At 45.7% G+C, this 26,069-nt stretch overlaps 1 protein-coding gene across 16 annotated transcripts in view; it reads left to right on the top strand.

The window, feature by feature from the left end:
* Positions 1–26,069, top strand: part of Itpr1 (inositol 1,4,5-trisphosphate receptor type 1) — a 380,520-nt gene that overhangs the window by 280,951 nt on the left and 73,500 nt on the right. For all 16 annotated transcript variants that reach the window (XM_045134263.1, XM_045134269.1, XM_045134267.1 and 13 more), the window contains 2 exons: positions 19,527–19,707; positions 21,447–21,700. In XM_045134263.1, the coding sequence (XP_044990198.1) occupies positions 19,527–19,707; positions 21,447–21,700 (435 nt within the window). The remainder of the gene's footprint in view (positions 1–19,526; positions 19,708–21,446; positions 21,701–26,069) is intronic.

Below are 26,069 nucleotides of genomic sequence, written 5' to 3'. Positions count from 1 at the left end.
ATCTCAGCTTTTGCCCGTGTTGCAAAGAAGCTAAATGTACTTTACTAGATATCCCTTCCCCAGCCCCCGCCACTGCTTTGCTGTGTCTTTGCTGGTTTGCATGTTTGCAGAAAGGAAAAGGAAGGAGGAACTTCTTACCCCTGTCACATGCCCACAACTATGCCTGGTGCTGTCACGTATTTTAGCTGGGCTACAAGGGTGGCCCCTGATACACATTAAGAAACTGAGTCCCAGTACAGCTGTGCATCTTGCCCACAGCCACCTAGTGGGCAGACCTGAGATTTGAACACAGGTCTTTCCTCTTCTAAAGTCTCTCAGATATCTACCATGCTACTCAATCTTGCAGTGATATGGGGTTGGGCAGCAAGAAGCCAGTTAGGAAACTATTCACAGTGATGCTGTGTGAGATAGCAGTAGTGTCTGTCTTATCATTGGGGGTGAGAAAAGGCTGTGCTGCTTATGTGATCTGGGCAATAATGCACAGCTTTTCTTTAGTTTCTGCTGGTACCCTTCTTTACAGGAGCTTTATCTGGTCAGAGGCAAACTTGCCTCAGTGCTTGTACAAAAAAAGGCACCCTTGTTTATTTATAACATTTCTTGGGGTTTCTTGAATTCACCTTGGGGCAGAGGATTGTTGGCAACCCTGTCTACCATTCCCAGCTTCACATGTATGTGTGAGGTGTATGGCTGTCTTATGTTTACAAGAGGAAGTATCCCATTTAGTTTTATTTTCACACTAAAAACCCAAGTGTTAAGAGAACATGGTGTTTTAACACTCCCTCGGTTATCAGCTGCAGAGCGGAGGTTGCATATTGTCACATACAGTTTTCGGAGTACATTTCTACTTTTGTTACCTGGCAACATTGCTGCATCAGCACATGAAGATGTATTGGCTCCTGCCAGATCCTCTCTCTCCGTACTGTACAGGGAGAATACCTGTTCCTTTGTAGGAATGGAGAACAGGAGACAGCACAGGGTTGATGGGCTCAGTGAAAAATGAGCTCATTGTGCTTTAGTGACATGACCAGACCACAGGTTGTTTGGGCTCAGCAACAGCCAGTTGCCCTAAATACTGTATCTGGTTTCTCACATGTCTGACAAAGGGCTTGTATAAGGTAACAATGAATAATTACTACTAATTTTTTTATCTTCTAAAACTTAAGAACAAAATGCCCAAGTCTTGTTACGATCATTACACAAATCACGTAAACTGGTAATGCTGGAATGGAAATGTCCTGAGTTGCTTACATTTGATCTACAGTCCCTTGCTTGATGTAGACATTGTGTTTTTTGGCCACCTGTGACTTCTGATGAAAAAATGAAATCCCATAGTAGTAATGATAGACACAGCATCTCTTGCTAAGGTCACTCTGAGCTGATCATAGCCCTGCAGAGTGTATTGCGTAGCAGCAACATACATTGAGACGCTGCACGTGGAATTTGAATGCTTAAGTGGGCCTTACGTGTAACTCTGGGATCTCCACAGCTTGTCCCTCATCTGTCTAATGTCTTACTGCCTGACCTTTGAAAACACTGGCATTTGAAGCCCTCATATTATAGGTTTGAAGGTTCTCCCAGTTCATGCTACAGGTTCTAAGACACACAAAAAGCTTTCTAAGACCAAGGGCATTAAATCCTCCAGCACCTATAATGTTGTCTTGAAGAATTCTTGCTAGAAAAAAAGTTTCCATGATAATGGATTTGGAAACAGTTTGGTGGGATCAACAGGTTAGACAAGAAGTCAGTCATGGGCCAGCAGCCTAGCCAGTAAGCACTTCCTTAGAAGGAACACCGATAGCCTGCACCTGAGCCAAGGAGGCGTTGGGCCCGGGGTGGATTTTGCTGTGTTGGCCCTTGATTTGTGTTTTCCAGTACATGGTTCATTTCTCTTTTAAAAAATATTTTTTATTTGCAAGAAGAGAGAATACAAGAGTGGGAGCACCAGGGCCTCGGGTGCAAACAAACTCTAGGTACATGCACCACTCTGTGCCCCTGCCTTTACATGGGTACTGGGGAACTGAACCCAGGCTTCCAGGCTTTGCAAGCAAGTGCCTTTAACCGCTGAGCCATCTCTTCTGCCCGTGAGGTTCATTTCTATCTGTTGATGGAGGAAGAAGCCTTCTCAGTCGGCTAGACTCACTGTTGGCTAACTGTAAAGGAAAAAGAAAACTAATGATGAATTGTACTCAGAGGGTTTCAGAACCCTCAGCTGTGACACTTCACCTATTAGAGCCAGTGCTTAAGTCTCCTCCAGAAAACCCAAGATCTTATTTACACTGCACTTGGCTCTGGGTGTTAAGTTTAATTCTCAAATTTTGGCTTTCATCAGGAAATATTCTAAGAGGAAGTCCCAAGATACTTTACCTTTTGAACCCCTTGAGAGTCCATAACTTGGACCTGAGTTCCCTTAACTTGGAAATCTGTGTCTTGCTGTTTAAATTTTATGATAATTCTGAACTGGATTAGTGTCCTCAACCAACAGGCTGAGACGAACTCTAAAGAAAAACCAGGTCATACTGCATGTTTTTGGTGAGTGCAGGAATCAACAAAGAAGTGTTATGTAACGTCTATTTATATCCTCCTTGCTCACTATCTGCAGGCAGACAAGAGTCGCTGAGCAGGGATTTAATGAGCTCTCTGGGTTTGCTCACCTTCCTGAGCTGGTAGGAGCCAGCTTGTTCTCAAATGCGTCAGTAAGGAATCTGGCTGTGGGTGGGCGGCCTGGGGTAGGTGGACTGCATTGTTGCCATGGTAATTTTTAATTCCCCTGCTTCTCATAGATCTCGCTCCCCCTTTCTCTAACTCCTCCCCCTTCTTTTTTTTTCTTTTCAATCCATAAGCTTCCGTGTTTCTCACACCCACTCGTGATTTCTTGGAGCTGCCACCGGAAACAGACTATTTTCCCTCCTCCTCCCTAAGAACTCCCCCATTGTGTAGCTCCAGGGCCTCACCTCATTTGAGGTTTTTCCTCAGGTGCATTTTCCCACCCTTGCGTTTTCCCACCCTTGCTTGTCTCTCTCCCTGAATTTTCATAAGCACTCTCTCCACTGGAGGGGGTCTCTCCTCTCCTGCGGCCTGATAGAGGTCTTCTTGCTGGACTGCTCCAGAACCAGGCAGATGGCCTGTGGGAGAGAGGCTGTTTGTGTTTCCCTGCACTTGGGTCTGCGCTCTGGCCCTGGGCTGAGTGATCTGTCTCCTGTATTGCATTATGAAATAGAACTACCCACGTTATAAAATGGACTCACAAGAGAATGCCCCCGTCCAGTACTCCTGCATAATTTGGGCAATTCCTTTTAGATGAAGAATGAAGATTACAGATGAAAGTTCTTCAACCCAAATTTTAAAAAGGGTCCTTTGAGGTGGGTAGTTCAGCAGATAACGCTCTTACCCTGCAAGTCAGTTAAGACCCCTTCTGTAGTCACTGTACTCGGGGCTAGACAGAAGGCAGATAGGAGAATTTCCCAGAAGCTCAGACACCAGCTGACCCGAGAAACACAGGAGTGAACTACAATGAGGACGAGAGACCCTGCCTCAAATGAGGAAGAAGGCTAGGACTGACCTGAAAGTTGTCCTCTGCCATTGTACAAATGTACCTGCATGCACATACATGAACACACACACTGAAAACTAAAAGAAAGAAAGGAAAGTAGTGAGCTAGGAATATAGCTCAGTGGGACATTGTGTGCGTGGCATGTATGAGACCCTGGGTTCCATGAATTGATCCCAGCACCATGCTCAGCAGAGAGCCACACTTGCTGCCTGAGAACTCTGGCTGCTGGGAGGGAGGCAGGTTATCAACGCTTCTGAGATGGCCTTGTGTTGACCCTCACCCTCTCACAAGAACATAGGCTTACAAGTTTTGAAGGGAAGTTGGAATGAGACATTCATAGGAAATAAAAACTACTTCCATGAGAATCAGCTTAAGAAATAAATACAAATAAATAAAAATTTAAAGTTAAATCCACCCCTGCCTTGCTTAAGAGTTGAGCAATCCTTTGTAGCAGTAGCTTGTGTGAATAATCAAAGGCAACTGACTTCCCTTTAGTAACTTGGGCTACAGACATCTGCATAAAATAGCCCCGGATTCCAGACCATGTAGGTAATTTTTTTCCCCTCTGAGTAACTGGAGGGACTTTCCCTTTGGAAATCTTCCAGCAGCACTGACTTTATGGTTGAGACTATTATTTCTTTTGCCTTTCCAGTGCTAGGGATGGCACCCAGGGGCTTGAATATGCCAGGCAGGAGCTCTACCACAGAGCTGTCCTTAGCCTCAGTACTATTTTCCATTAGAGCAGGCCAGCAGCTTGATTCCTCATGTGGGGGACATTCAGAGCCACCTGGCATACAGATCTGGAGCCCCCACTTCTGAGAATCTCATTGCTATTCACAGCTGGCTGGCTCTTGTGCCTAGACTCTTCTGTCCTCAGAGAAATCTATACATCCATTTCCTAAGGTCAGGGGCTCTCTGTGTTTTACCAGTTTCCGATCCCTGGGCTTTAAACTTGATTTATCAGTGTGGCTCACACACTGAAGGCTGTGGTCTCATGACCCATATGAAGTCTCATGCCACCAACACTTAAAAAATATATGATACTACAGTTTAGGAAGGATGTGTTTCAGTTACTCTCAACAGATGGTGTTTGAGAAATGTATTTTTATTAATGTTCTTGCAACACAAGCCCACAAACTGCTCAGCCCAGAGCTTGTAGCTGTTGATCCTGGGGAGGGAGCCAAGGTTTGAGGCAGAAGGCCTCACAAAGAATTGTCCTTCCTGCTCCCAAGTTAATAATGAAGACAGCTGTGGCAGTGGGGCCCAGAGTAGTTAACAGTTAACTGGGTGGATTAAGGAACCTCAGCCCAGCTGAGCCCAACACAGAGTTACGAGCAAAATCCTGATAAGCCTATGGGAGCGGTGGGGGGGGGGGGGGACGGGACAGTACCACACCAGCCGCCTTCAGCTGGCCCCTGCCTTGTGGCATTTACCCATTGAGCAGGAGTTTGAATATTTACTAAATATCATACAGAGTGTCTTGTGAAAAGTTGGGGACAGAATCTGTGTGGGTCCTGGCCTCTAGGAGCTTGTCATACAGTGGGTAAGTTGGCTACGAAAGCAACATAGAGAAAAATTGAGTAGATGAAGAAGTAAGCAAGGTCCTCTTAATGTGGTCAGGGCAGGTTTCTCTAAGGCGGAAACCTTACAGATGGGAAGAGGAGAGAGCAGGAGTATTCTCGACAGATGGGCTGCCCTGGCTGTGTGCTGGGGTTGGTGGAGGAGGCCAAAGTGGCAGGAGCACCATGCAGGGTGGGGAGCAGCATGAGGTGACCTCTTAGCCATGGTAATATGCCTGTCATCAATTGGAAGATTGGATTAGGTGATCTCCCAGTTCCCTGCCAGCCCCTAGTCAGTGCTTCTAAAGGGCACCAAGTTGGCTCTGGCCTGTGACCTGCTTGGATACGCAGTGCTCTTTGCCAGGGCTATAATATACTGAGCAGCACTTGACCAGATGAACATCGTGTAATTTCAGCCTGCTCACTTCCATCCATTTGGCCATCTGCACATTTCACTGTTGGATACTTCTGAGGCCATAGGGACATTCCCAGAAGGGCCAGCACACAGTGGAATGGGCCTGCTGGGCTGGAAGATGCGAAAGTTCTAGTGTGTGTCTTGGGGGCCAGCTTCTGGCTGTGCTGAAATTAAGTTGAGCACAAGGCCCGGAGATGGCTACAAGTGGCTGCAGGTTCTCCACAGACAAGGCACGCACTTTGTCGATGTTTTCTTTTCTGCTCATGGCATGGCATAGGGTATTTATATTCTTTGGATTTTATGGTTGAGTGGACTTGTCACAGTTAGGTGTGTTGAGAGCAGGGAAGGGCAGGGGCTAGTTACTGAATCCTGCCAGGTATCAGGTACCATAGGGGCTGTCACATGCTTCTTCCAACAGACCTCTCAGGCAGCTCTTATCCTCCCTCTTCAAGCTGGAGTTTAATAAATGGCCTATCTAACCCACCTACTTCCCAGTTAATTCATCCCCATTCACACATATCTGCCTTGCTAAGGATACAGGATATAGTCATCCCCATGACTCCTGACTAGACAAACACAGAAAATGGATGAGCCAAGGATGATTATTTTTTGTGGTTGTTGTTTGATTGAGGTAGAGTCACACTCTAGCCTAGGCTGACCTGGAACTCACTCTGTAGTCCAAGGTATCTACCACCATGCCAAGCTCCCAAGGATTATTCATGACCTTGGTATAAACTTCAGGTCAAATCTATTGTAGCACCAGAGCGTGATGACACAAGCTTTTAATTCCAGCACTTGGGAAGCTGAGGTAGGAGGATCACAGAGTTCGAGGCCACACTGAGAGTAAATAGTAAATTCCAGGTTAACCTGAGCTAGGGTGAGACCCTACCTTGAAAACCAAAAAAATAAATAAATAAATAAAATAAAATAAAAATTCCGCTGGCACTCTGAGTCAGGAAAGCTTGGCCCCTGACAATGAATTGCCCTTCAAGAAACAGGATAGACATATGGCCTTAGAGTTTGTCCCACAGTTCATCTTCTCAGACCTTCCAATTCCTATTTCAGGCCTCATTCTTGATACTTCAGATTGCCCTCCATGGGTATGAGGAGAAATAACCAGCAAGGCCACATCCTCAGCAGGTCCTCTCCTCCATTCAAGATGAGGACTTCACTCCCTCATCCGCCTCCCAGTCTGATACACAGAGTGCATTTCTTATATTGAGCAGCACTTGCACAAATGGGAGCCCCATAGCTTCACCCTGCCCACCTCCATCCATTTGGAAATCTGTGCGTTTCTCCATCAGATGCCCTGGTGCCTCTAGGGACTGCACCTGATGGATATGTTCATGATGGAATGGGATCCTGGAGTGTATCTGCTCTGATGAAACTTTCATGTCCCAGCATGTGTCTTAGCTTTCCTTTGCCCTTTTATTCTTTATTCTTTTTTTTTTTTTTTTTTTTTTTAGTATTTTTAAAATTTATTTTCAAGCAGAAAGAAAGAGAGAATGTGAGAGAGGGGGGATGAGTGTGCCAGGGCCTCTTGACGCTACAAGCAAACTCCAGGTGCATACATCACTTTGTGCATATGACTTCAGGTGGATGCTGGGGAATTGAACCCAGGCTGGCAGACTTTGCAAGCACCTTTAACTGAAAAGCCATCTCCCCAGCCCTCTTTTCCCTTTTCTTTGACAGGTCTCCCTATCTAGCCCAGGTCTCAGTCTCCCATGTGTGGGTTTTATAGGCTTGTGCCTTCACACTTAGCTTAGTATGCATTTCTTGGTGGTGGAGGCTTTCCAAGCACCTCTTACATCCTTCTTTTGGGGTTTTATGATGCATATTGGAGACTTAATGAGAAGGCTTATGTGTGCTCCCTGTCACAGATTCCCACAGCAACACTGTGGGCAAGCCCAAACAGGACTAAAGGGTTCCACCCAGATCTCCCAAAGGGACTTGTTGTATTATAGCCCCAGAGGGCACCCCCTAAGGCTGGTCTATAGCTCTGCATCCCTAGATCCATATCTCATATGGCTTGCTGTTCACTTTCTGCTTCTGTGTTTGATAGTACATATATGGATTGAGATGCTGAGGTCTTGAATTCTCTGAACAGAAATCTTTGAGATCAAATCTGGATGTATAAATACTTACTATTTTTAAATAAGCCTCATATTCACTCAAAAACCCACCAAAACACTTTCTTACATATATGGAAGTTTACTAAGAAGGTCCTTATTATAGATCACTGTCACTTCCTCATGTAATTTTTTTGTGAAGTGATTTTTCTTAATTGCATCAATTTTACTCTCTCTATTAATTACTTCTGTTTTCCATTCCATGGGTCACATTTTTTTCCTAGAGACTGGTTTTTCGCTTCATATCTTTTTATTTAATCTTTTTCTGATTTATTTTATTTGCTAGACAGAGAAAGAGAGAAGGGTCATGCCAGGGTCTCTAGCCACTGCAAAAGACTTCAGATCCATGTGCCACCATGTGCATCTGGCTTATGTGGGACCTGAAGAATCGAACCTGGGTCCTTGGGCTTTGCAGGCAAGCACCTTAACCACTAAGCCATCTCTTTAACCCTCTCTTTTTTAAAATTTTGTTTTGTGTTTCAAGGTACAGTTTCTCTCTAGTCCAGGCTGACCTTGAATTCACTATGGAATCTCAGGCTGTCCTCAAACTCACCATGCTCCTCTTACCTCTGCATCCTGAGTGCTGGGATTAAAGGTGTGTGCCACCACGCCAGCTCTCTTCATGTCTTTGATTATAAAGTACACAGGTGCTAAGGAGATGGCTCATCAGTTACATGCATTGCTTGAAAATCTTGCTGGCCTGGTTCAATTCCTCAGTACTCAGGTAAAGCCAGATGCAAGGTAGAGCATGCATCTGTGATCCCAAGAAGCCTGTGACAATGTCAGGCAGAACCAAGAGAAACCAGAAGCTCACAGGCCAGCTATTCTGACATCCGTTGATAATGTGGAGGTTCCTTTGCAGTGGCAAGAGACCCTGTCTCAAAGAAGGTAGAGCACATAGTTATCCTCTGACCTTTATGCACCCACCATAGCATGTGTACCCACACCAATATGTCCCTACAAAAGACATTAATCTTTGGCACCATAAGAAGTTTTGTTAGTTGAGCCTGGAAAAAAACTTGGAGTTTCTTCAACTTCTTGTCAGAGGCATGGGGTTCACCAGAGCAATGGCTGAGCATCCTCTATGGTTATCTGATTATACTGTTAAACATTTCTAGAGATAGTGATTGCTGATGGTGTACTTGTTCAGTCAGATAGATTGTAAGACACCACCTTTATTGTTGTGTTTCTTTGAGACAGGGTCTCATTTTGTAGCCCAAGCTGGCCTCAAACTTGTGGTTCTCCTGTCTCAGCCTCCTATGTCCTGGGATCACAGGAGCATACCACACCACCAGAACTAGAACTTGCTTTTAGGAAGTAAATGTTGTTGGCTGGGCTGTGTTTGGTGAAAATGTGTAGAACAATTTGTGTTGTGATCCACCCTGGAGGGAATTTCCCAATAGTGCTAGAATCCACAGGTGCTAGGAGACTGATGAAAGACAGCAGCTCAGCCTCCTGTCTCAGGAGAAATGTGCTTCTTAGAGAACAGGCTGGACTTGGCTACTTGTAGAGAGGAATTACTGTGTCTTCAAAAAGATCATGAAGGTCCACTGCTTAGACCTTAGCCATGAAGCTTGGTGTCCTAATGATTCCAAATGAGGATATCTTTGTCCTCTTGTCTCAGGCAACAGGAGTTCAGGATATACCAGACCATACCCTCTGTCCACTCATTAAAAGTGGGCTGTTTGTCTTTAAGTGGTTCCACAGTTTAGATGAAAATTTCTGAAAAAAAGACATTGAAGGGCTGGGGAGATGGCTTAGAGGTTTGCCTGCAAAGCCAAAGAACTGGGTTCAATTCCCCAGGTCCCATGTAAGCCAGGTGCACAGGGGGCACATGCATCTGGAGTTCGTTTGCAGTGGCTGGAGGCCCTGGCATGCCCATTCTATCTCTCCCTGCCTATTTCTCTCCCTCTCTCTCTCCCTCAAATAAATAAAAATAAAAATTTTAAAACTGGCATTGAAATGCTGATGCTTTTCTAATGCATACTTAGTTCACCTTGCTGGTTTCTACCTTTCCATGTGAAAATTTTTTCTTAACACATGACAACTAGAAACATCCTCACAGAGGTCGGTGAAGTGAGAACTACAGAGATATGTTTGAAAGTTTGTAGACATTTATTTTGCAAACTAATAACTATTGCAAAGGGAACATTCAACTTTCTGAATAAAGAATGGTCTGAATGAGACCATTCTCATATGTTCATCTTCTCCTCAAGTCATGAGTTGAAAATACTAGAAAAAAGTTCATTTTCAGAGACTTGGAACTGTCTGTGGAAGAAGACCACTAGGCTTATATACTGGCTTTGGGAATATGCCTCTTTGAAAAGTGGAAGCAAAATGGTAGCTCTATGTCTGTAGACATCTGAATGGTTCTATAGCTAGTGAAATTCTAGACCCATTTTATCTATATTTTCTCTATTGTGACAGCTACTGAGAAGTGTTATTAACTACATGAAAGCTTGTATGTCCCACCAAGATCAGCTGGAATTACCCCAGGATATTGCTTGGTTAGCAGACTTTGGTCATCACATAACACCCAGTTCATTCACGGTCCACCTATCTTCTATTCAAGGGCTGCCCCTTTGAAAGGCATATTATTGTTGGATAATAATACCACCTTGTATTTATATCAGGCTCAGTAGGAATTGATGTTTTCCATTGCTATTTATAACTTCAATCCTGATGGAGCCGCCAGCTTCCATGTGATGCACACCAAGCTGGTAGCACAACCTTGTTTGTTCAGGTAATGAGCTCCTAGGGCACAAACAAGGCTTAAGAGCATAGGACTGGCTAATGTGTAGGCTTCCTGACCTCCAGTGTCCCAAGGAGCTCATTGCTCCCCAAGAGTGTTTCACTGCGTTGTGATTTTTGACATTTGAGTTATGTTCATTAGCCTTGGCTTATAAGAAAAAGACTCAGCCTACAGCAGACATTATGTGAGAATGGGTTTGATGACAATTTATAACCTGCATCCATGGAAACCCCTCAAATGCCAGGATGGGATTATTGGGGAGCCCCCTATAGAAAAATACATTAAATGTTATAGGGATGTGGAGGCATCTCGTGGGTTCCTCTGGCTTACAGCAGTTCATCCCTATGAGTATAGTCTGTTTATTCCTCAGGGAGATGTGGAGGGTAGGTCTGGGGTGGGCTATAAAAGGCTAAAAGATATCTATACTGTGATGGGCTCATTCTGAACACGAGAAAGCAAGTGGCTCAGGGTTGGGGTGTCAGAGCATGAGGCTGAGTGTGGAGACACCAGCATGACTTACTAGCTACCTGACTGGGCAAGTAACTGAATGTCTTTGCCGAAGCTTAGTTTCTTTATATGTAGAGGTAGCCATGGTTCCTACATTATGGGCTAGTTCTGAGGATCAATGAGGAGTATGTGTAAAGTGTGGAGACAATCAGTGCTTAGCAACCTGAATGTTGATTTGCTATTCATGGTCATTACATCTACAGAAAGGGTTTCCCAGAAGTGGTAAATCCTCACTAACAGGCAGAGGCAGAAAGCCAATGGGTGTCCTACATCTTGGTAGCCATTGACATCACTTTGTTCTACCCAGAAGTGCAGGAACAGGTCAGTCCTGTTGAAATATCCCTTCAAGTCCCAGAGGTAGGGTGCAAAGAACAATGACTCTAAGAAAGAATTTCCAACAGCTCTTGGAAACTCCATCATTGGCTTTCTGTTCAGCCACATTTTTCAAATTCTTGGACTTAGCCTAAGGACTTAATTCATTTTGCAGCAGATAAGTGAGCATGGCAAGTGAACATCAAGGGCTGTGTCAGCCAGGGTCATGTCTTGTGAGGCAGTCATATGGAAAATCTCATTCTCCCAATTCTCTTAAGACTCAGAGAAGTGCTTCTAGAAGGTGGCCCAGCTGCAGGGTGAACATGCTTTTCTCTCGGGAAGGATGAAAGTTCCTTAGCCAGCCATCCTAGTCCTGGGCTGCTCACTCAGGAGATATTCTGGATCACACTCTGCTTCCTCCCACGGCCCTGTCCTACGGTTGACATGCCCTCAGAGGGGCTCCTCACATCAGAATGCCCTAGTGCCCTAGGCAGGTACAGGCAGGTGGCTCACATTCCAGGGAGCACCGTGATCTGGGGTACAATATTTGTCTTTCTCCTGATATTCCTGAACCCTAGGGCAAATCCTTCTTCCTGATGAGGAAGGTCTCTGCCTCTCATTCATCCTCCATGGATGTATGGCCCACACACCCACAGTTTAATTAGGGTTGTGACCTCTTATATTTAAAGGAAGGAATGTCCCACCCACCCCATGTGTCTTCCTGCTGTCTCCTGGTTACTCTTGGTCTCTGCTAGGTCCTAACTTCTCATAAATTAAACCAGCCTCTCTTTCTTTGCAAGGAATTGACCAGAGATAGTTGCTGCTGGGCTGTATAAACCATCTCTTTCAAGAATGACCAGGAAAGGTGGTTATGCTGTTCTTTTACTCTGAAACCCTCAGTTTGTTAGACCCTAGCAGCTAATGAGCCCAAGATGAGAAAACTATCTATGCTGACATTGTGAGCTCAGGCTCTGCTTTTAACTAACCATAAGCTAATGTCACAAAGAGCTGCCTTCTGTAGTAAATAAAGGGAGTCTCCTTATGGTCTTGGCAGGTCTCTTTTCCTGTGTGGGCCCCAGCTTCCCCATTTAAGTGGGTACTTTGCAAATGCTATGAGCCCTGGAATTAGTTCCAAGGAGAGTTAGGGTGGGGAAAGGGAGGTCTTGTCACTGTTTTGAAGGTAACCCTTTTCCTGGCTCTGTGTTACATAAAGGATAGTTTTTGAGGTAATACTGAGGAAGAGAGAGCAGAGTTATCCTGCTGGGAACCGCTGGGCACTGGTGAGCTTAAGCATCGCCAGCTTCCACGTTCTGTGATCTGTATACCCTTTGCTTGTTTTGAAACTTGACTCACAGTAGCCAGTCCTGCTTTCACGCCTGCTGCTGCCTGGACGGAGCCAGGGTCGGCAGCCGCTTCCTCACCCTGCCCCTGACCCCACTTCCTTCCCTCAAGCATGTCATGTGCAGACCTGCTGTCTCCAGTGTCTCTACTTTCCACCAAGCATTTGCCGCTAACCAAGCCTTATATATCCTTTGCTATTCCAGCCTCTGCTCCTGTCTGCCCACCCAGGCAGGTTGTCTTCCTGTTGGTTAAAATACAGGCAGAGTTTCCTGGGGCCCTGCCACAAGCCACTGACCTCTCCTGACCCCAGCACACGTGTGTAGTGTGCTGAGTTTTGAACGATGCTATCTATCTTGGCAATCTTCAGATGCTGATGAGACAGCATCTGTGAAAAGGGTTTTGGCATTGGGTGTGATTTGGAGATAGCAAGAGGGCAAGGACAGGTCAGCAAGGGACAGGCAGAGACTGTTCCCTTGGGTGACTAGAAGATCTCATCTCCATAGCTTTCTAAAGTTCCTCAGCTTTCTAGAACCTTAAGAGGCTTTCTTTTTTAATATTTAATTTAATTAGTTTATTTATGTGACAGAGAAAAAGGGGGAGAGAGAGAATGGGTACACCAGGGCCTCCAGCCACTGAAAACGAACTCCAGACATGTGTGCCCCCTTGTGCATCTGGCTAACGTGGGTCCTGGGGAATCGAACCTGGATCCTTTGGCTTTATAGGCAAACACCTTAACCAGTAAGCCATCCCTCCGGCCCATAAGAGGCTTTCTTTAATTTTTTTTAACTTATGTGAGCACATGTGTGTGTACATGTAGACATGTAAGGATATCTTGCCACTGCAAATGAATTCAAGTGGCATGTGCCACTTTTTTCAATATTTTATTTATTTACATATATTTTTTGAGACAAGCCCAACGGAGGGATACACAGAGAGAAATGGCACACCAGGGCCTCCAGCCTCTACAAATGAACTCCAGATATGTGTGCCACCTTGGGCACATGGGCGGCCTTGTGCACTTGCATCACCTTGTGCATCTGATTTACTTGGTACCTGGAGAGTTGAACATGGATCCTTGGGCTTTGCAGGCAAGCACCTTAACTGCTAAGCCATCTCTCCAACCCTTATTTATTTGAGGGAGAGGAACAGATAGAAAGAATGGGTACATCAGGGCCTCCAGCCATTGCAAATAAACCTGAAATGCATGCACCACCTTGAGCTTCTGGCTTACATGGGTACTGGGGAATCAAACCTGGGTCTTTAGGCTTCAAGCATCTTAGCCACTGAGCCATCTCTACAGCCCCATTCCACATTTTGCTTTTGTATCTGGCTCTATATGGATGTTGGGGAGTCACAGCCAGGCCAACAGGCTTTACAAACAAGCACCTGTTTATGTGATGTTGGGAATCGAAGCAGGGACTTCATGCATGCTACATTCCCAGCCCTAGGTTTTCCACATTTGCATACAGTAATACGCACAGATTTTAAGTCAAACATGCTTACACTGTTGTTGGTGTGACTGCTGACAGATTACCACATTTAGTGGATTCAAGTTACCAAGTTTATTAACTTGCTAGTTTGATGTTTATTAGACAAAAATCAAGGTGCCTGCAGGGCTGCGTTCCCAGCTGGAGGCTCTAGAAGATTCCCTTTCCTGGCCATTTCCAGTTTCTATAAGACACTTGTATTCCTTGGCTGATAGCCCATTTCTTCCCTTCAAATTTGGCAGAAGAGAGTTGATTTGATTCTTCCTCACCCTGCTGTTGCCCTCTCCTCCCTACCTTCTTACCTCCCTACCTTCCTACCTTTCTCTGGCACTTGTTTTTGTAAGTATGTGTGTGTGTGTGTGTGGGTGGGCTGGGTATGCATGCAGGTGCAGGCCAGTAGTTGATTCTGGGTGTCTTCTTCAGTTGTTCTCCATTTCATTTACTGAGGCAGAATAACCCAGAGCCTGTCCATTCTTCTAGGCTACCTAGCCACCTTGGCCACTGTGTTCACTCAACATTTACATGGGTGCTGGGGTCTGAAGTCTTGTCCTGACACTTTTTCAGCAAGGCCCTTATCCATTATATCATCTCCTCAGTCATTTTTAAGGACCTTATAATCACATCGGAACCCTTCCATTCTGGAAGCCCAGAATGGTCTCATTAAAATCTGTGGATTAGCAATCCCTATGCATAGGCTGTATTAATTCCACTGTCTTGTGTAAAGTACGCACTGACAGAGCCCAGAGATGAGCATGTGATGTCTTAGAATAGCCAGTGTTCTGCCTACTGCACATGTGTAACTGCAGCTCTCATTGAGATGGTGCCTTCACTCCAGAACATTCTCTGGTTCTCCTCTGTAGTACCTTTCCATCAGTCCTGCCCAGAAACAGCTGTCAGGTAATGTTGCCTAGCCTGGACTAGTTGAACATTCCCACATACCTGCCAGATGGGGTGGAAGAAAAGATTTGGGAAAGTAAAATCTCTGTGACCACTGGCTCTTGGCTGTGGGGAGGAGCAATAAATTGAAATAGATTCAGGGAGGAAAATAAGCATGTGGCCAGGTACAGCTAAAGCCTTGGAGACCATGTACCTGCCTATTCTAGTCTTAGGTTTCACCTGCATAACTGTCCTAAGGAGGCACTCCCTCACTTCCTTCCAACCCTGAGTACAGGACATCTCAAAAAGAGGCTTGGCGAACACGAACAAGCCTGTGACTTGTGAGGACTCATAAGATCTCTCAGATCTAGGCACCAGAGAGGGGCAGATGATCACCCCATCAGCCTTGGCCAGGCCTTTCCAGAGACCTGTGGGGCTCTCCTGCTCTTCATGTGGGTGCCTCATCCTGTGGAAGGTTTTTCACCCTCACTACCACTGTTGCTCACTTCTCTTCTTACAGAAGGTGCCTTCTAGAGATGAGATAGCTTCTGTATGACTGTCTGTGCTCAGCTGTTTTTACTTGAGCCCCAGCCTGTCTCCCTGTTGTACTACAAAGCTACTCTTCACCTGGGAATCCTGGTGAAGGTAGTTGAGATGTCTGAGGCCTGCTAAAATGTTTGACATATACTGTCTTATAGGATCTTCTGGTGTCTCAAAACAGTACAATAGTCATAAGTACTTCACTGATCTTTGGGTAAGATTCTGAGCATGAAAGTTCCCATCACCTGGTGAACTAGTCAGTGGCCATGAGCATAATGGTTACTCATTACCACCCTGGTTCTCATGATCACCCAGGAAGTATTACTGTGCCCATTTTTCAGGTGAAGAGAGTGGCAGTTCAGAAACTGTCACTTTTGGGCCTGGATAAAGCCACTGAGGCCATTGGATAAAACACTTGCCACACAAACCTGAGGACCTGAGTTTGGTTCGCACAACTCACATAAAATTGGAAACTGGCAGGTGTCTGTAATGCCTGTGTGCCTATAGTGAGAAGGGAGGCAGAGACAGAATAACCTTCTAAAAGCTCATGGGCAACTAGCCTGGTGAGCATAGTACTGAACAGTGAGAGATCTTGCCTCAAACAAGGTGCAAGCTGAGACACCCAAAGTCGTCCTCCACCAATGCATGTGCATGGCATACACCTACCCACTCGAACACATGAACACATGCATAAATCACATAAATATACACACACATATACACCTCCCCATACACACATGCACACATGCGTGCGAAACAAAACAAATCAACCAGAAACTATCATTCTGTTTTGTTTTGTTTGGTTTTGGTTTTGGTTTTGCAAGGTAGAAGATAGGGTCTTACCTTAGCTCAGGCTGACCTGGAATTCACTATATAGTCTCAGGGTGGCCTTGAACTTTCCTCTTACCAAGTGCTGGGATTAAAGGCATGCATCACCATGCCCGGCTTGAAGCTATCATTTCTAAGGTGACCCTTGGCAGTGCATGGCAGTGCTGAAACCCTCGTCTCTCATGGGAACAGTTCTCAGCACTGTGCCTTCCACTTTGCTGCTCACTGTGCCATTTCTACATTCTACTGAAGACACACTGGTAGCCCCCCCCCCCAAAAAAAAACCTCTAGTCCAGGCAGTAGACACGTATGTTGTGCCCACCAGCACCACAACTGCCCTTGCACGTGGCTGCAGAGAGGCTGGGCAACTTTCTTACAATCTCAGAGCCAGTGGATAGGGGGACCACAGTTCAAACTGAGGCTTTGCGTACTCCAAGAGCTGTTTCTTTCCCTGGAGAAGCACTTCTCTTTCTGATACAAAGATGCATAGCTGGAGCCCCAATTTCAGCTGACCACACATAGGCAGGGACCTCAGAGCTAACCTGCGACTCACCTGAAGCCTCTCTCCCCACCCTCCTGATCACCACCCTTTCTCATTGTGGACTTCTGATCTTGCTCTTGTCTCCTGGGCCCTCTTGTGAATTTTATTACTTTACTGAGCTCATTCTGTGGATAAAGCTCCTTCAAGTCCTTGAGGGACTGACTGAGGACAAGTGTAAATAATGCAAAATAAACCAACTGGCTCCTACAGAAACAGAAGCACAGATCCTCTGCCCCTTGCCCTTCTCTTCTTTCAGAAGAGCGTCCCTTACTCTGAAGGTATCCGGTGCCATCCCCTGGGTCACCTGGCCAGATGCTAAGCCCTGTAGTTTGCAGTAGGCTTACTATGTGCCATGTTGCGCTATTTGAGAGGACAGATGGCAGGCTTCACTTACTTATTTTCTTACTTAAAGTGCTGTGTTGTCTTGAATGACCAGATTGTCCCTAAATACTTTTAAAACTGCCCCATGCTTGGGTGGCAGCTGCGGTGGATTGTTGTGAGGGCCCTTCTTTAGGTGAGCCCCAACAGTCCCATGAGCAGTCGCTCGCCCATGGCCCTGGGTGTGGGAAGGTGCCATGTGGCTTGTGTTGGTACAAAGGCCAGTCCCTGTCATTAAAGGGCTATCGTTTGGGTTCTTCTGCCTCATGAAGCTCATGTTGTTGGTCTGTAGATATGTTGACTCAAAGAGAGGTGAACAGTTTTCCAGATTTAGTTTATTGGGCAGTGTTTGTGATGTCTGCTGAATACATGAAGGGTTTGAAGGGATCCAGTGAGGAAGAGCCATAAAGTGTCAATCCCAAGGTTAATACACTTGCCCTCATAGAACTTAAACTTTTGTGTGAGACCAGGAGTAGGTGAATGGTAGATACGACAGTGAGATTTCAGGGTGAGGTAAACAGAACTGGACATTTGAGAAGCAGCAGTTCATCTGGGCTTTGTTTAGGTATAGTGTTGTTAAGCAGGTGACCTTAGTGATGAGACCAAAAGATAAGGAGATTCTAGCTATAGAAAGAGCCAGGGACATCAAGAGAAGATGGCGGTGGGATTGAGTGTCTGCCCTAGGACTGCTTGCCAGAAGATTCCTTTCCTAGGGAAGAAAGGCTATTTTATTTAGTAAACGATCATTAGGGTGATTGGTGAATTCCTGGGTCTTTTCCTCACCGAGCTGCTAGTTTCAGGTGGCGGAGGAGAGGGCCAGGCCCCTGTTTGCTCACCATTGTTTCACGTGTACTTGACACAGTGCCCAGCTTGTGACAAGTGTGCAATAGCAGGTGGATGGTTGGATAAAATGGCAGCAAACTGGAAAGAAAATAAAAAAGCAACAGAGGACAATGGCAGGCACTCAAGACTTGAGTGGTTCAAGTGGGTGTTTTGGAGGACTGTGTGACACGCAGAATGAGAGCTAAGCAATCGGGGCAGTTCGGGACTTGGGTACAAACATTTGGGAGTGGTTTTAGGAGAATCCGATAGAACCAAAACGTGTATGTAACAGGGACCTGACATTGTATCTAAGAAAGAATCAGAAATTAAGAACTGTGGTCAGAAGAAAGGACACAATCAACAAGTGTGTCATGGGTAAGTGGGCAGATGTTATCAATATGACTTGCTGGTCAGAAGCCAGAAGGGCCAAGGTAGCTGCAGGTGTGTGCTGGCAGAAAGAATGCAGGTGGCTGTCTAAAGGGCTGCTGAGTTGGGCAAGGGGGTGGGAGGTCCACTTGGGCAAGAGTCGGAGGAAGTTATATGTGTGTGTGTGTGTGTGTGTGTATGTATGTGTGTGTGTATATATATATATATATATATATATTTTCTCTGGCATTGATCACCTAGAGCTTCCCTGTGTAGGGATTGTCCATCTTGCCAAATGGGAATGCATGAAGCTAGCAGATAGCTATACTGGGAGAAGCAAATACATTGTTTGAAACTTTGTTTCATTCTTCTGGAAATTCTGGAAGTTACTGTATTGTATTTTTATGTAAATAACTCACAACAGCATGATTCTTGCAAGGGGGTGAGGAACGAACACCCATAAATGGAGACACCATACTGTGTTTTCACATAAACAATACACACTATTGCTTGCAGTAGGTCCAAAAACAAATGTGTATTCAAGAGGCAAGCTACCTGTTAATTCTGAGCTGCTTCCTGTAACCATTGTCACCTGCTCTTTGAGGCCTGATTTGAAAATCACCTTCTAAATGAAGAATCTGAGGTCACTCCCGCCTATTGCCTCTTCCTCTGAGCTCCTATCATGTAGTTGGTACATCTGTGAGCCCTGAGAAGCTCTGGTATGTCTCCTAGTCCTTTCATCATTCATATAGCTCTGCACAGGAGAGGAATGCAGAGAAGACCTTGAACATGTACACCCTACAGTAATCACCAAAACCATGTTCAGTTTACACTGTTCATGGGTTGTGTTACATGTGTGGAGTGGTGCTTCTTGTGTGGCTGAACCACAGCCTGGGTGGCTACTATAAGCACTGCCTTTAGTTTTGAAGGCACTATACTAAAAAGGTCATATCTTGAAGCCCAGCAAATGACAATGTGTGGAGAGATATCTAGCCTTGGTCTAGTCCTGTTTCACTCATGAGGCTTGGGACTGTCTCTCATCTCCATAAGCTTCGGGGGTCTTGAATGATGCTCTGTCACTGGTCTGTCACGGTGTTGACACTCTGTGGGTTTTCTTTGACAGCACTCCTTTTTCTGCCGGTTGACAGAAGATAAGAAGTCAGAGAAATTCTTTAAGGTCTTTTATGACCGGATGAAGGTGGCCCAGCAGGAAATCAAGGCCACTGTGACAGTGAACACTAGTGACTTGGGAAACAAAAAGAAAGATGATGAGACCGACAGGGATGCCCCATCCCGGAAAAAAGGTATGCTGTCTGGTCTCCTGTCACTATAGTGGGAATCCCAGAGGAACCCCATCTTTTGCTTGATGTTTGTCATGACTTCTAGATTCTACGCTATATTCTAGCCAGGGCTCAAGTCTGGTTATAATGTAATTCTCCCAGGAGGCCTGAGCCACAGTTCTGCCACTTGAGAGGTCTTCATGCTTCACACTCAGTGAATGTTCCTGGCTAAGCACAGTATCGGATTGGTAGGGATCCATGAGTATTCTTGGGATTTCTTGGGTTTTCTACTTACTGTTAGTAAAAGTTGAAGAAAATGTAAACTTTAAAGGTGTGTCTGTCCTGTGTCATGTAATTTCTTCTGATTTTCTAAACTGTAAACTTTTCTGTCCATGGGCTTCTGCAGTAGAGGTAGTACTAGGGAGTGAGTTGACCCATAGGTTTAGGAGTCAGACAGCCTTGAGCAAGCCTGAGCCTCACTTTTCAAGCTGAGTGCTTGATTTCTCAGCTGCAGCATGACTGACGTCTGGTGGATGCTCTGTTTCAAGACCTGTCCTATGCGGCTGGGGGGCAGGGGTCGTTGTTTAGCAACACATACCCTCCCCTGACCGCCCAACCAATCATGTCTTCAGACATTTTCAGCTGGCCTCTTGATGGGTATAGGAGCAAAATTAGCCCTGTTTGAGAATCACTACTCTAAATGTAGGATAAAAAGAAGAAAAAGGATGCCATTTCCATGTGTTAGTCAGCTTTCTGACAGTGAAACAAAAACCTGAGGCAAATCAGCATCTAACAAGAGAAGGTTTGACTTCAGAGTAATAGATATTTCAGTCCAAAATGAGTTGGCCCTGGTGCTTTGGGGCTTGTCTTGAGGCAGCACAAACATGTGTCAGAGCAGAACTACTGGGAAGCAGAAGAGAAGAGAAGAGACCAGGGTCCCCTATTCACTTTGAGGGTGCACTCCCTAGTGAACAAAGGCCTTCACAAAGCCCTGCCTCTTATGGACTCCTGCGCTTCCCATTACTTCCTATGTTGTGACCAGAACATCAGCACGTGGGCTCTGGGGCACATTCAGGTCCAAACCACAGCAACACCTTGTTCAAAGCTATTTACACATCTGTCTTAATTCACATGAAGCTTGCTCAGGCTAACCCTGTAAAACAGACTAATGGTGTCGTATCTGCATTCTACAGGTAAAGAAACTGAGGTGCAGATACAGTAACAAGGCAACAGAGCCAGATTTGAATCCATTCACTGTGGCTGCAATCTATGTTTTTACTTGTGATGCCACAGTTATCTCACTGTCTTACTCTGAGACCTAGAGAATGCATACAAGATGCTTTTTCATGGTATCTTGGCATTTGATGAAGGGTCAACCCATTGCCCTTAACACAACAGTAGTTCCTATCTTAGGAACCTTTTCAAGATGGAAGTGACTGTGTACTTCCATTTTATGGAGGAGGAAGCTGATGCCCAGAGCCTTAGGGTTTGTGAGATCAACAGAGCTGTATGAAGGCTTTGCTCTGTATCATAGCACAAGCCTCCAAGACATGTGGGACGCAGGGAATCATAAGCTGACAGGGTTTGGCTTCACTTTCGTTATGTCTGTTGACCAGGGGGAGATAGGTACTTGCTGGAACATACTCGAACCTTGGAGATCCCTAGCAAATGTGAGAAATGGTGTTTCTAACTGTTGCCTTGGGTGTAGAAAATTGCTCTCATGAGAATGAAGTGACCTTTACTGTCACACTCTTGCCTCCTAGCCAAAGAGTCCACGACACAGATAACAGAAGAGGTTCGGGATCAGCTCCTGGAGGCATCTGCTGCCACCAGGAAAGCCTTCACCACGTTCAGGAGGGAGGCTGACCCTGATGATCATTACCAGTCTGGGGAGGGCACCCAGACCACAGCTGACAAGACCAAGGATGACCTGGAGATGAGCGCACTCATCACCATCATGCAGCCCATCTTGCGTTTTCTGCAGCTCCTCTGTGAAAACCACAACCGAGACCTGCAGGTGAGACTCCAGGGTGTGAGGACACTGACCTGCAGAAGAGGCCCCCAAGTGGGTAGGCCCAGACACCTGTAAGTAAGGGCGCAGGGGTAGGGAGAATCTGAGACTTGCAGGTGAAAGCCCAGGGTGGAGGGACCCCAAGACTTGAAGATGATGGCCGGAGGCCTGTGGAGACCCCAACACCTACAGGTAAGGCCATGGGAATAGGCGGGACCATGGCAACATGCTTCCTCTTATGGTTTGGCTCCTCTTACTTTGGCTACTTGCCTCAGTTGAGGATCTGGTGTTACTGACTGTGTTTAACTGATATGGAAGTCTGGGCATCTGGGAAAACTTTCCTATTTGTCTTCCCCAGTATTTCTACAAGGTCAGATAGACCATCTCCCTCAGTGGTCAAAATGGCTGCCCTGTACATATTTATGTGTTCAGGTGCTTGGGTGTCCTACAGCCTGCCACAGTTTGCCCCTGTGCCACTAGGTACTCACATGATAATTAGATGGATAGGTAACTAGATTATTTGATATTAATTACATCATATTTATAAAATCAGGTACATGGAAAGGTCTCATTTAAATGCAGTTGTGTTGCATTCAGCTAATGACAGACCACCTCAAAAGAAAAAGCATCTGAGAACAGAAGTCATATCAGATCCATATGTGAAGATGAAGGGATTGCCCACAAACCCTGCCATTGACCACACTGAACCGGAGTGTGTGACAGTGGCTCACTTCAGCCTCTTACGTGCCCTGCCTGACCCTGTGCTCCCATCTCTTAGTGAGATCTCAGCTGTCTCCTCGCTTGTCAGTTGTTAAGCTTTCCTGTTTAGAAACCTTAGGCTCATATTTACTGCCTGGAAGTGCCTGGCTCAGGTAAAGCAAAGCACTTGTGCCCCAAAGCTACAATGTCTGGTTATTGTCCCACTGGCTGAGATCCACATGTGTCTCATGGTAGCTGTCCTTGATGCCATCCGCCCTTTCATCTTATAAGCTACAATATTGGTCATGAGGAAGATTAGCTAAGGGCTCAGAAGCTAAGGCCAAGTAGCTTAGTTGTAGCATCACTCTGGTGAGGGTCTCATCCTATTGCTGGGGTTGTCTTTAGGCTGAGCATGGGCACCCATGTTCTGTATTGTTTGCCTGCATGGGGACACTGGTCTCTATCACTGTGGGCTCCACTAGGCAGGGGGATAGGACAACACCTGTACAGTGAATGGTTGCTCAGTCCCTGGAACTAGTGGAAACATGTCCTTTTTCATGCCTCACTGCTAAGTGTCTAGGGCAGGAGTCAAAGGAGCTAGCTAGAGATGGCAGTGTGGTTTACTGAGTGCTATTATGGTGTTATTAGGGGCTATTTGTCAGAGGAAGGGAAAAATCTAGTGATAAAGGGCCAAGGAGGCTTCTAAGTAGAACTATTGTCTGCTGAGCCCCCCAAACCTACCTGAAGTTGAGCCCTCCCTGCTTGTCAGAGGGGCCTGCTGATGTGTTGGTACTGAAGTAGTCTCTGGTTTCATGGATCGGCCCTGCCTTCCTTCCCCCTCTCGCCTTTTTTCTCTCTCATACTCACATGCCTACTGGGATAATAGGCCAGACTTTAATTCTACAAGTTCATTATTAATTGAAGTCTTTAGAATTATAGCTTTATACCTTATTATTTTCATAGAACTCTTCTTGAATTTTTGACCTAGGGAGCCCATAGGCAGATGCACCTTAAAAAAAAACCAAAACTTTTATTTATTTATTTGTGAGCAGAGAGAGACAGGAGAGAGAGCATGAGAATGGGTGCACAATGGTCTCTAGCCACTGAAAATGTACTCCAGGTATATGTGCCACCTTTGCATCTGGCTTTCCATGGGCATTGGAGAATTGAACCTGCATCGGTAGGCTATGCAGGCAAGTACCTTAAGTGCTGAGCCATCTCTCCAGACCCAGAAGCACCTTTTAATGAAGTTGTTCTGAACTTTTTCTCAGTGAACTGCTCTCTGGGAATCAATATGGGGCAGGAGTTATTACAGGATATTTTTCATATTAAAAAAAAAAACCTAGGGGCTGGGGAGTTGGCTCCATCAGTAAAATGTTTGCCACACAAGTGTGGCCTGAGTTCAGATACAGGTGTGGCTGTGTAGACCAGGAATCCCAGTGGCAGGCCGGAGAATCTCTGGACTCACTGGCATTGGTGAGCTCCAGTCATTGAAAGAGCAATGGAGGAAAACACCTGCTGACAAACTGTGGTCTCCAAACACATGCACCCCACACGTGAGCATGCACACACACGCACATACCTGCAAGCATGCAAAGAAAAAAAAGACCCAGTGGCTTAGAATTTGAAGGTTCATGAAGATTTTCCAGTTGGGTGGTTTCAAACTCCTTTTTATGACCACAGAATCCCTTTTTTGAAGAATAACTTATACAGAAATGTTCTAAGTTGAGCAGATGAGGGCAAAACTGCTCTGTTCAGAATGGAAACTAGTGTGTGGTAGAGACTTCCTCCTTCCACACCCATCTGTGGGAGCCCTGGGAGGAGGAAGGGGAGGCATTCTAGGGAACCACTGGTTTCTGCAGGGTCCACTAGGGTTCCTGGACCAGTGCTTCACTGGAGTGGGGTTTATTATCTATAAAAACGCCCACAGAGCCTGTGGAAGATGGGGCAGAAAGAATGTAAGAGGGCTGGAGAGATAGCTTAGTGGTTAAGGTTCTTGCCTGTGAAGCCTAAGGACCCATGTTCGACTCCCCAGAAGCCACGTAAGCCAAATGCACAAGGTAGCACATACATCTGGAGATCATTTGCAGTGGCTAGAGGCCTGAGCACAATCATATCCCCCCGCCCCTCTCTCTCATAAATAAATTAAATTTTTTTCAAAAAAAAAAATGAGAGAAAGAATGTTTGAGGCACATGCTGGGAAGATGTATGCTGAGGCTTTGTTCCTACCACAGAGACTGGTGGATTCATGACTCCGCAGTGATTACTGATAACCCCTCTGAGGAGAGCCCTCAGTGGAATAGAGGCAGAAGAGAAAGGACTTAAGAGTATAACACAGTGGAAATATGATCAATTTGTAATATGTTCATATGTTAAAGTTCTCAATTGAAAAAAAAAAAAAAGCTGGAAATGTAGCTCAGAGGTAGAACACTTGCCTAGTAGGGTTAAGATCTTGATTTCCATTCCCAGCCCTACAAAAAGCCAAACGAACCATATAGCAAAGGATAACTTTAAAAGCAAAAACTCCTGCCATGGTGGTGCATGCCTTTAATCCCAGCACTTGGGAGGATCGCCATGAGTTTGAGGTCACCCTGAGAATACAGAGTGAGTTCCAGGTCAGCCTGGACTAGAATGAAACCCTATCTTGAACCCCCCCAAAAAAAACTCCTATAGTATATATGAAAATACATAATAAAACCCATTACTTTGGGTGCTAATTTTTAAAAATCAATAAGAGGAAAAGGAGGAGAGTAGAGAGAATCCTCCCATAAAGTCAGGTGGATGATGTCTTGCTCCATGGAAATTGTTTGTAGGAATCCAGTTCTCAAAATGACTGTGCTAAGTGAGGTTCATTGGATCTGAATGCCACCCTATTGGCAGAGTTCCAGGACAGATGGTAAAGTATGGGCAGGGTTTCCTCGGGGCTGCCAGGAAGGAGTTGTCGGCTAGCTCGGAGAGAGAAGGCCCAGTCCTTCTGAGGCAATGGTTTCTGGGCTTGTGCCAGTTTCTTGTCATATTTATAACCTTGATTTTCCTGTTGGTAGATGTTCAGTGGAGAGAGCACCACTGAATTTGATTTTACCAAGTGGGCCATTGCTGCCTCAAGCAAGCCCTGCTTAGTCAGAAGCCTGATGGGAAGGCCTATCCTTCAGCCAGTATGCCTGTGGTTTTGAGCCCTCCCTGTGATACTGACTGTGCCTTTCCCCTGGCTTAATAAATGCAAAGTTAGTCAGGTATGGTGGCGCATGCCCTTAATCCCAGCACTAGGGGGGCAGAGGTAGGAGGATCGCTGTGAGTTTGAGGTTACCCTGAGAGTAGTGAATTTCATGTCTGCCTGGACTAACATGAGCCCCTACCTCAAAAAACCAAATAAATAAATAAATATAAAGTCCACATATCTTCAACCACCCTGGGCCTTCCTGGGAAGAGCAGGGATTCTCCAGGCTGGGCAAGGCAGGGGGATGTGTGCTGATGATGAATTAAGAGTGCCCGTGGCCTCTGAGTGAGGAGCTTGTGTCTGCTGTCATAGAAGTTAGGAAATGTATCTGACTTAGGGGAGGGTAGACTGGGGCTAGACACTGTAGAAACCATGCAAGGGACTGGCTTTTGTGGAGAGTTTGAACCTGTACTTCAGTAATCTTATAACTTCCTGGGTTCTCTTTTCTCCATCCATTCA

The sequence above is a fragment of the Jaculus jaculus genome, chromosome 14 (assembly GCF_020740685.1).
Source record: "Jaculus jaculus isolate mJacJac1 chromosome 14, mJacJac1.mat.Y.cur, whole genome shotgun sequence".
Taxonomy (NCBI): Eukaryota; Metazoa; Chordata; class Mammalia; order Rodentia; family Dipodidae; genus Jaculus; species Jaculus jaculus.
This window is presented reverse-complemented; position numbering and strand designations above follow the sequence as displayed.